General features: G+C 47.2%; 1 protein-coding gene across 1 annotated transcript in view; it reads left to right on the top strand.

The window, feature by feature from the left end:
* Window positions 1–12,044, top strand: part of FLACC1 (flagellum associated containing coiled-coil domains 1) — a 356,560-nt gene that overhangs the window by 338,181 nt on the left and 6,335 nt on the right. Inside the window, exon 14 of the mRNA XM_069615462.1 lies at window positions 10,005–10,114. Within this exon, the coding sequence (XP_069471563.1) occupies window positions 10,005–10,114 (110 nt within the window). The remainder of the gene's footprint in view (window positions 1–10,004; window positions 10,115–12,044) is intronic.

Here is a 12,044-nt window from a genome sequence, read left to right as displayed (position 1 = left end):
AGTCGTTGGGCGCTGCAGTTCGCCAACCTCCGCCTTTTCGTCCTAGGGGACAGCAATGGAGGGGAGGTTCCTTTTGTTATTACTCATCCTTTGGTAAAGCGAAAGGTGCTGCTAGTCAAAGGGGCTACCGTAGGAGTGCCAGAGGTGGAAAACAAGGTACTCGAGGTGCCAAGGCCGCTCGGGCTGTTGTCTCTTTGCCCTCAGGCAACGCCGCAGCCGCTTCAGCTCAGTCATGAGGCCATGTCCCATAGTTCGCCGGTTGGGGGAAGGCTGGCGCAGCATCTTGTCGAATGGCATGCCATTACTTCAGATTTGTGGGTTCTGGAGATCATAGCCCACGGCTACTGTCTTCCTTGCCAGCAGAGGCCTCATGACAATCCACCAGGGAACCTCTCTTTGAAGAGTCCAGATCCACTCCTTGCGCAGGAAATTCAATCCCTGCTGGAGAAGGGTGCCATATAACTGGTGCCTGTAGCGGAGAGGAACAAGGGATGGTATTCCCCTTATTTTTTGATTTCGAAGAAAGACGGGGGATTGAGACCCATCATGGACTTGCACGGTTAGAACAAACTCCTCAGGAAAGACAAGTTCAAGATGGTTACTCTTTCTCAAGTCCTCCAGGCCCTTCATCTTCAGGACTGGTTGGTGTCTCTCGACCTCAAGGACGCTTATTTTCATGTGCCGATCCATCCAAAGCACAAGAAGTACCTGAGGTTCGCGGTTGGCGACTCGCACTTTCAGTTTCGGGTCCTGCCGTTCGGATTGACCTCCGCCCGAGGTCTTCACCAAGTTCATGATAGTGCTGGCAGCACATCTCAGGAAAGGGGGGATTCACGTCTACCCCTACCTGGACGATTGGTTGATCAGGGTGCGCTCTCCTGAGCAAGTCCTTGGTCATCTGTCCGTCACCTGCCACTCCCTCCACAAGCTGGGCTTCTCCCTCAACTTAAAGAAGTCCCACTTGACGCCAACTCAGCGGCTCCAGTACACGGAGCAGTGGTCGACACGTCCCTGGGGCAGTGTTTTCCTTCCCAGGGGAGGGCTCATCACATTCAGCAGATGGTGCAAAAGTTCCAACATGCCCAGAGTCTCCCTGCGTTCGAGTTCTTGAGATTGCTCGGCCTCATGGCATCCTGCATTCTTCTGGTGCCAGAGGCCAGGTTGCGGATGAGATCTTTGCAATGGGCACTCAAGCTCCAGTGGTCTCAGTCCTCCGGCAAGATGTCGGACCCCGTTCAGGTGCCACCCTCTGTCACCCAGGACCTTCTGTGGTGGGCCATCGAAGGCAATTTGATGAAGGGGGATCCATTTTGGCTACCCTGGCAGGAGGTGACGATCGTGACGGACGCATCCCTCACGGGATGGGGAGCTCATGCCAACGAGTTGACAGTCAGCGGTCGTTGGTTTCTGTCGGATTCCAGACTCCATATTAATCTGTTGGAGCTGCGGGCCGTCAGGCTTGCCCTGAAGGCTTTTCTGCCGACTGTGTGAGGAAAGAATGTCCTGATTCTGACGGACAACACAGTGGCCATGCACTACCTCAACAAAAAGGGGGGCAGGGTCACTTCCTCTGTGAAGGGAGGCGATGCAGCTCTGGTTCTGGGCAATCCAGCAGGAAATGTCGGTCTCGGCAGTTCATCTGGCCAGAGAAGAAAACGAGACCGCGGACGCTCTGAGCAGGCAGAGCGCGATCTCTCACGAGTGGGAGTTGGCTCAGGAGATTCTCCTGGAGATCTTCGCCCTTTGGGGGACCCCTCAAGTGGATCTCTTCGCCTCCAGTGTCAACCGGAAGTGCGAAAGGTTCTGCTCACGGGAATTTGCTCCAAGAGGAGCCTTCGGAGACGCGTTCGTGGTGGAGTGGTCATTCCCACTGCTGTACGCGTTTCCTCCAGTCCCCGTCATTCCGCAAGTGCTGCAGAGGTTACGGAGGTTCGGTTCCCGGATGATGCTCATTGCTCCGGCATGGGCCAGGAGGATGTGGTACCCGGACCTTCTCGACTTGTCCATCTGCCCTCCACGTCGTCTTCCCTACCGAGATGATCTGCTCTCACGGGAGGGGGGTCAGGTTCTCCATCCAGAGGTCAGATCCCTCAATCTTCACGCTTGGCTTCTGAAAGGTTTAGGTATAAGGATTGGGACCTCCCTGAAGACGTGATGGAGGTGTTGCTTTCGGCCAGACGGCCGGCAACAAAGTCCCTGTACTGTTGCCGTTGGAGAAAGTTCTACGACTGGTGCAGGGTTAAGAATGTGTATCCTTTTTCATGTGTCATTCCTGTGGTTCTGTCTTTTTTGCTTTCTTTGGCCCACAAGAGCCTGCAAGTGGGTACCGTTAAAGGTTACCTGGCGGCGCTGTCCATATTTAAGCGCTCATCTGAAGAGTGTTCTTATTTTAAAATTCCTTTAATTTCTCAGTTTCTAAAAGGGCTCACTAATGTGTTCCCTCTGTCACCTTTCCAGGTGCCCGGTTGGGATTTGAACCTTGTTCTCAAGTTTCTAATGGGTGCTCCGTTTGAGCCTTTGCATTCCTGCCCTTTGAGACTGTTTACTCTTAAAACTGTATTTTTAGTTGTGGTCACAGGCACTTTCAGTTAAGCCACCCTTCACTGTCTTTCACAAGGACAGGGTTGTCCTTAGAGTTCGTCCTTCCTTTCTTCCGAAGGTGGTGTCGGAATTTCATTTAAGCCAGAAGGTTATTCTTCCGGCATTTTATCCTCCTCCGCATCCTGGTAAGGAAGAGGAGAGGCTCCATAGGCTGGATCCTAGGAGAGCTTTAAGCTTTTATATTTCACGCATGTCCCGGGTCAGAGTGGACGATCAACTCTTTATTGAATACGCTGGAAGGCATTTGGGACAAGCTGTTACTAAGCAGACTTTGTCTCGATGGATTATCCTGGAAATTTCTGATTGTTACCGCTTGGCGGGTAAGGACCCTCCAATAGGCTTGCGGGCCCATTCTACCAGGGGTATGGCTGCCTCTACTGCCCTGCAGAGGGGTGCTCCTATTCGTAACATCTGTGATGCAGCCACCTGGGCTTCGGTCCATACTTTTGTACGTCACTACTCCCTCGATTGTATCTGTGGGCAGGATCTGGCCTTCGCAAGGCGGTCCTTTACTCTGCAATTTGATTGGGCATTCTAAATTTCTATCTTATAAATTCTTTTTCCCACCTCCTTACGTTGGTACTGCTTTGGGAGTCTGTCATATATATGGAATACGTCGGAGGACCCAATCCCTTCAAAGAACAAGTTACTCTCTTACCTAGTAACGTTCTTTCAATAGGATGGGCCAACGACGTAGTCCATATCGCTCCCTCCTTGCCTTCCCCGCTACAGAATTTCTTATGCGATTGCAGCTTACGTTTCTGCAAGGCTTTGTGTGGTCAGACAGGCAGAAGACTGGTGTCACACGTTCTGGGAAAAAACCACAACTGAGGCTACGGGCGTCGTGCGTCCTACTTATAACATCCAGTGACGTCGGCCGTCGGAGGAGGTCCTCGAGGGCGGCGTATCGACGCAGACGCCGAAAGATTTCCCGAAGCAGCACAGCTGTGGTGATTACGTCATAGATATGGAATATGTAGTCGGACCATCCCATCGAAAGAACGTTACCAGGTAAGAGAGTAACTTGTTCGTTGGATGCATGGCGTAAGAGTGTGTAGTGTAAGGATGTATGCCATATGGGCATGTGGCATGTAAGTGTGTTGCATTGCATAATAGTGGCTGGAGTGCATAGCATAAGTAAATGATGTAATTGTCAGTGACATAAGCATGTCATATGGGTGCATGGCATAATGGTGCCTATTGTAAGAATGTGTGATACAAGAGTGTATGTTGTATGGGTGCCTGGTATAAAAGTGCATGGCGTGAGAGTGTATGGTATAAGAGTAAACATTATATGGGTGCATGGCTTGAGAGTGTATTTTGTATGGGTGCATGGCGTAAGAATGTATGTGATATGGGGGCATGGCATAAGAGTGCATGGTGTAAGTGTGTGGCATAAGAGTGTGTGTTGTAAGGGTGCCATGTCATATTGGTGTGTGGCATACGAGAGTATGTTGTATGGGTATGTGGCATAAGAGTAGCTGGCACAAGTGTGTTTAAGGTATGGTTGTGTGGTGTAAGAGTATATGTCGTATGGGTGCATTGCATAGAAGTGCATAGTGCAAGAGAGCATGGCATAAGAGTGTATGTCATGTGGGTGCATGGCCTAAGAGTGAATGTCGTATGGGTGCTTGTCCTAATAGTGTGTAGCATAAAAGAGTGTGATGTGTGCATGGCCAGAGAACATCTGGTGTGTGGTATAAGAGTGTATGTTGTATAGATGAGTGCGGTAAGTGTATGCCATATGGGTGCATGGTGAAAGAGTGAATGTGCCTCATTACGGGTCCGGCGGTAACTGTGCCGGTGACACCGGCGGGTCGCCGCCAGACCCGTACATTTTTACCGGCGCCTGACTTCCAGGTAACACCGGGGAATTACAACCCTGGCGGACCGGAAAGTCAGGCGCCGGTACATTGTGTCTCCATTCCCATAGTCACATAGGACTCTATGGGAGTGGGGACCACGGAAGCACCGGCACCATTGTTAACGGTACCGGTGCTACCGTGACAGTCTGCCTACCATGGCCGCTGTGCCCGGCAGGGTCAGACCTGTCGAGCACAGCGGCTCCGGCAGGCGAACCTGTAATATTTCGGTCCAGAAACAATGGTGCCGGTAAGCTTACCAGCACCGTTGTTTCCGGACCGGCAGGCTCTGAATGAGCCCCAATGTCTTATTAGTGCATAGCATAAAAGTGTGTGCCTTTTAAAGGTGTATTTCATATAGATGCTTGGCGTACAAGTGTATGCTGGATGGGTGCATTGTGTAAGATCGGATGTCATAAGTGTGTGCGCTGTAATTTTGTAAGTCGTAGGAGTGCATGATGTAAGAGTGTTGCCATATGGGTGCGTGGCATAAGAGTGTGTGGTGTGTAAGTGTCTAGCATTTGAGCATCAGGTGCATATTTTTATGGAAGATCAGTCTTGAGTAGGGTATACGTGTTTGTTGTAAACTCATGAAATATCTATACACATCTCATACGTTGAAAACTCACAACTAAGTGAATGTTGAAATAGAATTTAATGTGACTTTTTATGGTTTATAGTCATAACATCGAAAAACAAAAAATCGAAAGTCAAAACCTTGAAAAAAAACGTATCAAATTTTTGTTTATGACGTTTTTTATTCGAAATGGGGGGTTGCCCCCCATACTCCCACCTTTTTTTTACCTTTTTTTTTTACCTTTTTTTTTTTTACATGCTAGAGCCAAAAAATAAATGTAAATAAAAAAATTAATTATGCGACTTTTTTTTCTCGAGATTATGACTTTCGACTTTTTTTTCCCGATATTATGACTGCACACCACTTTTTATACGTATAGGAGCCGTTTAGGTACACATTTCACACATGTACAAAATGTACAACTCTTATCCGTCTCCTTTACAAATGGAAATTCACACCAGTCAGCCCAGAAATGTACATTTCATACATGTAAACGCAGGGTCGGACTGGGACAAGAAATAGGCCCGGTCACCCAAAAGAAAGTGGCCCACCCCTCGTCTCAAAAAGTGGCCCACCCCTCGCCTAAAAAAAAGTGGCCCTCAAACCATCATCCGTGAATCACACCAATTCACAACTTTACAGAAAATGCTACTTATTGAGGGTTCATGATATGATATGATAGGTTATTTATAACACGCTTAATACCCAGAGGTTTCTAAGTGCGGACCAGGGGATGGAACCTGTGGTGCTCCGTGTCGTCTTGTTGCCAAGGCGAGCATGTTGCCTCTGAGCTATCCTCCCGGGACATGTGTCTGTTAAATTACAGCACAACTCATAAAATAACTTAACTTTGCATACATTTCTGTGACGGGGTCCACAGCTGCGAGGCACATTTCTTTCTCTTCGATATTAGGACCATGTGCCACCCAAACTTTATTTTGAACTTGCCTGAAAAGGTAAGTCAATCTGGTTGCCACTTTGCCACTTTCTAAATCGAACTGACATAAATCAAATATGAAATGGCCGCAAATATGCACATTCATATACAGGTGCTGCACAAAAGTAAATAAACATCTTTAGTGCTCACCTTTCATATGTCTTCTTCAGTCCCTGCTACACCCGTATTCCACAACCTATGGCTCCTACTTCCTCCATCTCTCCTCGCCCATACCCCTCCCTTTCTCCCTCTATCCAGCTCACCAGGCTCGCTGGAGGAGTCATAATCTGCCATTCTTATATAGCAGATTAGCCATTTTACCTTTATCTAGATTTCTATTATCACTTTAAATACTGTTACTCGTGTTATCATAATTCCGGGGCTACTCAAAGAATCCCTTCCATACGTCACACTCGGTGTTATTTGAGACAGCCTGTGCACACTAGAAACATGAGGTTCAACATTTGTAAAGACTATAAGACACGGCACACAGCAGTTGGCAGAGCCTTATTTACAATCTCCTAGGCTGCAATGTCCACTTACAGGCATAACAATGTTCCACGGACCAACCAATGCAGGCACCGGCCCACGCCATTACATGGGACATACTCCTCCCTAGGACTCTCGCTTTCACATCTGCCCGAGTGCCTGAGACCGTGCACATGACAGTGGTGCGTAGTCATGGGTCGTGCAAGCGGGCAGCCTGGAAGTTCCAGAACACAATGTTTCCGTATTGGTGCAGCGGCCATTGGAGAGGGAATCGTCGCGTGCAAGGACAGAGCATGGATTAGAAGAGAAACAAAGGATCCGAGTTCAAGGTGAATCCACAGCAAAGGCATAAGGGTTTATTCATTATGCAAGCACTTATACAATTATCTATGTGCAATCGCTTGCATGTGCAACAATTCAATCGTATGCACGTGAGCATCTTTACTATTTCATTTGTATGCTGCAGAGCCGTGTTGTGCAGCATTGCAATCCATGTGCACGAGTCACTTGGTTGCATTGGATTGTGTGTGTGTGTGCTTGCGCTTCTGTGCGCAGCACAGAAGTGTCATTTACTCGAGGCTCGCTGTGCTGCAGTCTTGTGCAGGACTCGCACTAGAGGGGCAATCAAATTAAGGTTTGTTGAGGTCTATTATTATCCCTCACTGTGCAACCCTTCATTCATGAGTCTCTATGTACAATCTTCCATTCATGAACCTCGGTGTGCAGCACGCAATTGAATTATATCATTGCCCAGCAGTGGGAACGTATAGGTGACATCGCTCAAGAGTGCACAAATACAATTGACCATGTATGACCTCGAGTATGCCGAAATATTTTCTTTTGCAGCACCTGCATTGGGCAAAATGCACGTGCCTGGTGAAACATTACAATTCCGCCTACACGAGCCTCATTCTGCAAGAACACCAATGCACAACAGATTCGTGAACCTGTGTGCAACAGGTGTGTTCTGTTCTCGTATATAGCGCACTGTTACCATTTCACATGGGTGAGTGTGGAGTGGACGTGCAGCAGTATAATTAGATTTACTTCCTCAGTGTGCGGCAATGTAATTAGCTATTCATGTGCCCTGTGGTGCAAAGAAGCAGTCGCCAAATGCACCTCTCCCCCTCAGTATGCTGCGCTGCAATCCTAGTGTCTGCGTGATCTTGTGGTGTCGGTTAACACATGTTAACGCGCATCTGTGTGCTCTGTTTGAGTGGAATGGTGCGCTCGAGATTTGAGCTGTGGACCGTAGTGCCATACTTTGCACTGTACAAATGAGTAATAGCGACCAGTGTTTCTAAGTAAGGGGCATACCTGGTGGTGTTGCTGTGCGGCAGGCACGGCCCCTGGCATCTCGTGCCTCCTTCCGTACCAGCTCCTCTGTCACCTGCAGCAGCTGTCTGTCTCCTGAGCCCAGTGACGTGTTGCTCAACTCAGGAGCTGCCACACAGCCCGGAACCTCCCCTAGCATGGGTTGTATGGCGTGCTCGGGAAATTCTCCCGCCCTGCCCTCCCCCGGCGCCAAAGCGGAGCAATTTGCAACTTAAGTTGCAAATGCGCACCACGGTCAGCCACTTACAATTGAATTTACTGGGAGCGGGCCAGGCTGAGGCAGATGCCAACCCCGGCCCTGCCCAGCTCGCCCGCTCCCAGTGTTTTGTAAAATAAACACTGCTGGCGCCGCCGCCATGGTGTCGTGCGCGGCAGTTTGCTCAGGGGCTGCCTGCAGCACTGCAGGCACCCTAAAACCGGCCCAGGCATATGATTTAAAAACCGGCCCATGCGTGGGCTTATGATTTCTCGTTGGCCACGGGCCGATTGGCCGACGGCCCAATCCAACCCTGTGTAAACGTATGTTTAGTATAGGAGATGTACATTTATTCTGCGCATGCATGAAAGCTGGATAAATCTTACAACTTGAATATCTCTGTTTTTTTTAGGATACCATATCCAGGTGACATCTAGGAGCATTGCAAAAATCTCAAAACCCAAAGTAGGCAATTTTTAGATATTTGAGCGGAGTTCTTTTTTTTTTTACTATGTTAAAATCCCATATTTTGCCATCTATGAAAAACTCTGAAATTATCCATGTAGGGGCAGATGCCTCCAAAATAGAATGCGACAGTTCTTCAGAATGTTCCATGGAAGGGTTAAATGGGAAATGTTATTTTCTCAAACCCTATGGACCATTTCGCCTTAACTTGACTATGTGCTAGCATGATGGCATAATATATCTGAACCATGCCAGAGTGCGAATCAGACTTGAGCCATCTTGATGAAGCAAAAAATGTGTGTGCATATTTATAAGAAAACATAACCTCAAGGTTTGTAATAACTTGATTATTATAAAGAAAGTCAATTTTAATTGCCAGAGTGTTTCGTTTTCAAATTATTTCCAACTTGAAATCATTTTCTCAAAAATTTATGGAGACATACTTTGACACCCCACGAAGTGAATACCTACTAAAGCGTACTCATTCTCTGTAACTCATTGAACCAGACTTAAAAGATACTGGGCCTCATTACAAGTATGGCGGTACAGGCAAAAATGGCAGTATTGGATTTATCACCACTTTCATGCTATTTTAACACACCACTGTGGTATGGGTTTACACCCCATCGATCAACTGTAGCATAATTACCACCAACGATAAATACAAACAAAATCTCCATGCAGTCTTATAGATCCAGAAATTGGGTTTTACATCACGTTTTCGCCACTCATAATCCCATGGTGATCCTGCAGTATGGAATGGCAGTAATTGTAAATTGTTGTGGCAATAATTCCACGGATTTACCGCTAAACGTGCATTGAAACCCACAGTATTAACATTAGTAAGTTCAGAGGATGATCAGTGTAATAACATTACCTGTTTCTCAGCGTCCACAGCCTGTTGCAGCTCATGTCTGAGTTTGGTCTTTGGGCATCCTAACATAGGGTCTTATTACGAGTACAGTGGTGCTGGAAACAACAGAGGTATTTTCAATGGTAACTCCAATACCACTGCATTATTGCCGCATTTCCGTACTACAACTTTAGAGGTAAGGTGGAACAGGTAGATGCTCCTTACCGCTAAATGAAATTGCTGTTACTGTCACTTGGTGCTGCAGATTTACTACAGGATTACAAGTGGTGGTAGGAGGTGTAAGTCCCCATTTTTTGAGTCCATGAAAACTCCATGGGGATTTCGGCTGAATTACTGCCAAAATACTGTCAAACCTGTAATGAGGCCCATAGTAATTAATTGGGGATCTTGCTTGATCTCCCACCTCAATGTCAAAGGTGTCTCCTGAATATAATGCTTAGGTGTGCACAATAGTACATTGTTTTATCTGGCTTCTTATTTATTTTATTTGTTTATATTCGCGCCAGCAGCTCGCAAGCATCAGGACGGTGACATATACACAAAGGGGCAAAACATATAAAATCACAGGACAAAGCGCTCAAAAAGTCATTTGGGGTAGGTCTTGTTGGTAGGCAGAGAGTGCAACTAAAATAATGGTAACCACTGTGCTCTCATTCTTCTGTTTCCAGAAAAAGGACCTGATGAATGCGCAAAAGGACTGTTCAGCTAAAATTAAAAAGGAAGAAGAAAAACACAAGCTGGCCCTACAGTCCATGACCCAAGCAAACACAGAGCTGAGGTATCAACAGGGCTTTACCTGGGAAACCAGCCATGCGTTTAAAGGTGTACTCCTTACTTTTAAACCCAAGCGCCTGCCCATTTGTCTGGTCATTATTATGTTCCCCTGCCATATAAATCACCCCTACTTCAGACTGTCCAAATAGTGTGATGAAGTTGAAGGACATATCATTTGAGAGCTCCAGTCCATATCAATCCTTAATCGTGCCACGTTGGGATATTATTTTGGGCTGCATTGGTTGTTCTGTCTTCACAGGTATATTTTAGACTCATAGATGTGGAACTTTGAATACGGAGACAGCCGGGTCATACAGCAGGAAAATTGCTGAGGGGTTTGCCCCCAAAGCTAGGGTGACCAGTTTTTCCAAAACAAAAAAGGGAACTGTTTTCCAAAGTTAAAATTAGAAAAAGGACATAAAAGGCAGAGCTCTAAAATGTGACCGATCGACAGATCAGAAGAGCTAAGCCTACAGAATAATTGGGACATCAGGGATTTCTTAATTTCAATGATTTTGTAGGTATCTTTAGCTTCTTTATTTTATCATTTTAGGGTCATTACCACCACTACAGGAGCCTGCTGGGTAGTGTCAGCCTTTTCAGTGAAAATTCGGGGTTGTTTTCTGCAAAGTACAGTAATCCATTATTGATGATGAACCCCAGTGGAACACTAACTGGGCATTCCTTCCTCTCCATGAACCCATCCCTCATTTCATTACCTTTTATTAAAGAGGAGGTTGGGAACGTGGATGTGTATATCCAATTACTGCCTGCATTCTCTCTGGACCTCTGGCACCTCCCCACTGCGACTGCTGCTTTTTCTGGTACCCCGAGGGCCTGCCTTCTTCTCTCCCCAGGTCAACCATCCTCCCCCACATAGTCCCGATGATTTCTGTGACCTCACCTCCACTCCCCATCCAACCCCACTTAACTCCTCTCCACACAGCCAAGTTGTCTCTGCAATGTGTGCATAGCCCACCTCTAGTGCAAACAATTATATATTTTAAAACTATTAGCACCCCAGAGGTACACATGCAGTTCTACTAGTGATAAAACCTGCAATTTTTGCTGCCCTTTTCTGACCCCCACACCCTATCCCATGGCAGGGTTTATCACTACATTTCTTTCCTCTTTCCATCATGCACTATATGCTATTGTTTCTCAATACTTTCCCTCACTGTCCTTCATCCCCGTTTTTATTACTCTCTTAGAGCCTTCTGCCTTTCTTCCAGCAACCAGAACTGCATATGTTCTCCAGCATGGGGTCTAGGATGGATTCACATGCTCATGAATATTCCCCGTGGTCAGGCTGGGAATCCTCGGTAAAGAAAAATCAGTATCAGTTTCGTTTCTGATCTGTCTTTCGTAGTAGTAACCAATCACTGATCTCTGCGTCATACTGACCACAGCTAATGACTGCCATCTCCCTAAGCCCCGCCTCTGGCAGCCATCTTCAGATTTTTACCGCACGTTCATGTGTTGGGATCCTCATGCTATTGCTCTCGAGCTGTAGTGCGTTTTCGTGCTTTTTCATAGGAAAATTCTCTTTTTTCGGTCAAAAGAGCCTCAAGCTCCACCGTTTCTTGATCCGATCAACGGGGACCCGTGTCGGATTCCTCTACGCCCCTCAAGGGTGAAGATTTCGTCGAGTCACGCTTTTGGAGGACTGCAGAAGTTTCTCAGGCCCATCTCGGTCATGGCCCAGGAGAAGGGAAGCTCGACGCCCGGAAAGCTGTTCAGGGTCTGCCCTGGATGCCAGCTTCAGAATGTCTTTAAGGAGGACGAACACTCCCTTTGCCTCTACTGCATGCATGAGGACAAGACGCACGTGGAGAAGGACTGTGTGTTTTGCGGTAATATGTCGGAGCGGACCATGAAGGACCGCCATCTGCGTCTCGCCAACTGGCTGGAAGGTAAAAGCCCGTCAGGCGAGA

The sequence above is a fragment of the Ambystoma mexicanum genome, chromosome 9 (genome assembly GCF_040938575.1).
Source record: "Ambystoma mexicanum isolate Mex_15411 chromosome 9, UKY_AmexF1_1, whole genome shotgun sequence".
In the NCBI taxonomy this organism is placed as follows: Eukaryota; Metazoa; Chordata; class Amphibia; order Caudata; family Ambystomatidae; genus Ambystoma; species Ambystoma mexicanum.
The sequence above is the reverse complement of the archived record's forward strand: the minus strand, read 5'-3'. Positions and strand labels throughout refer to the sequence as shown.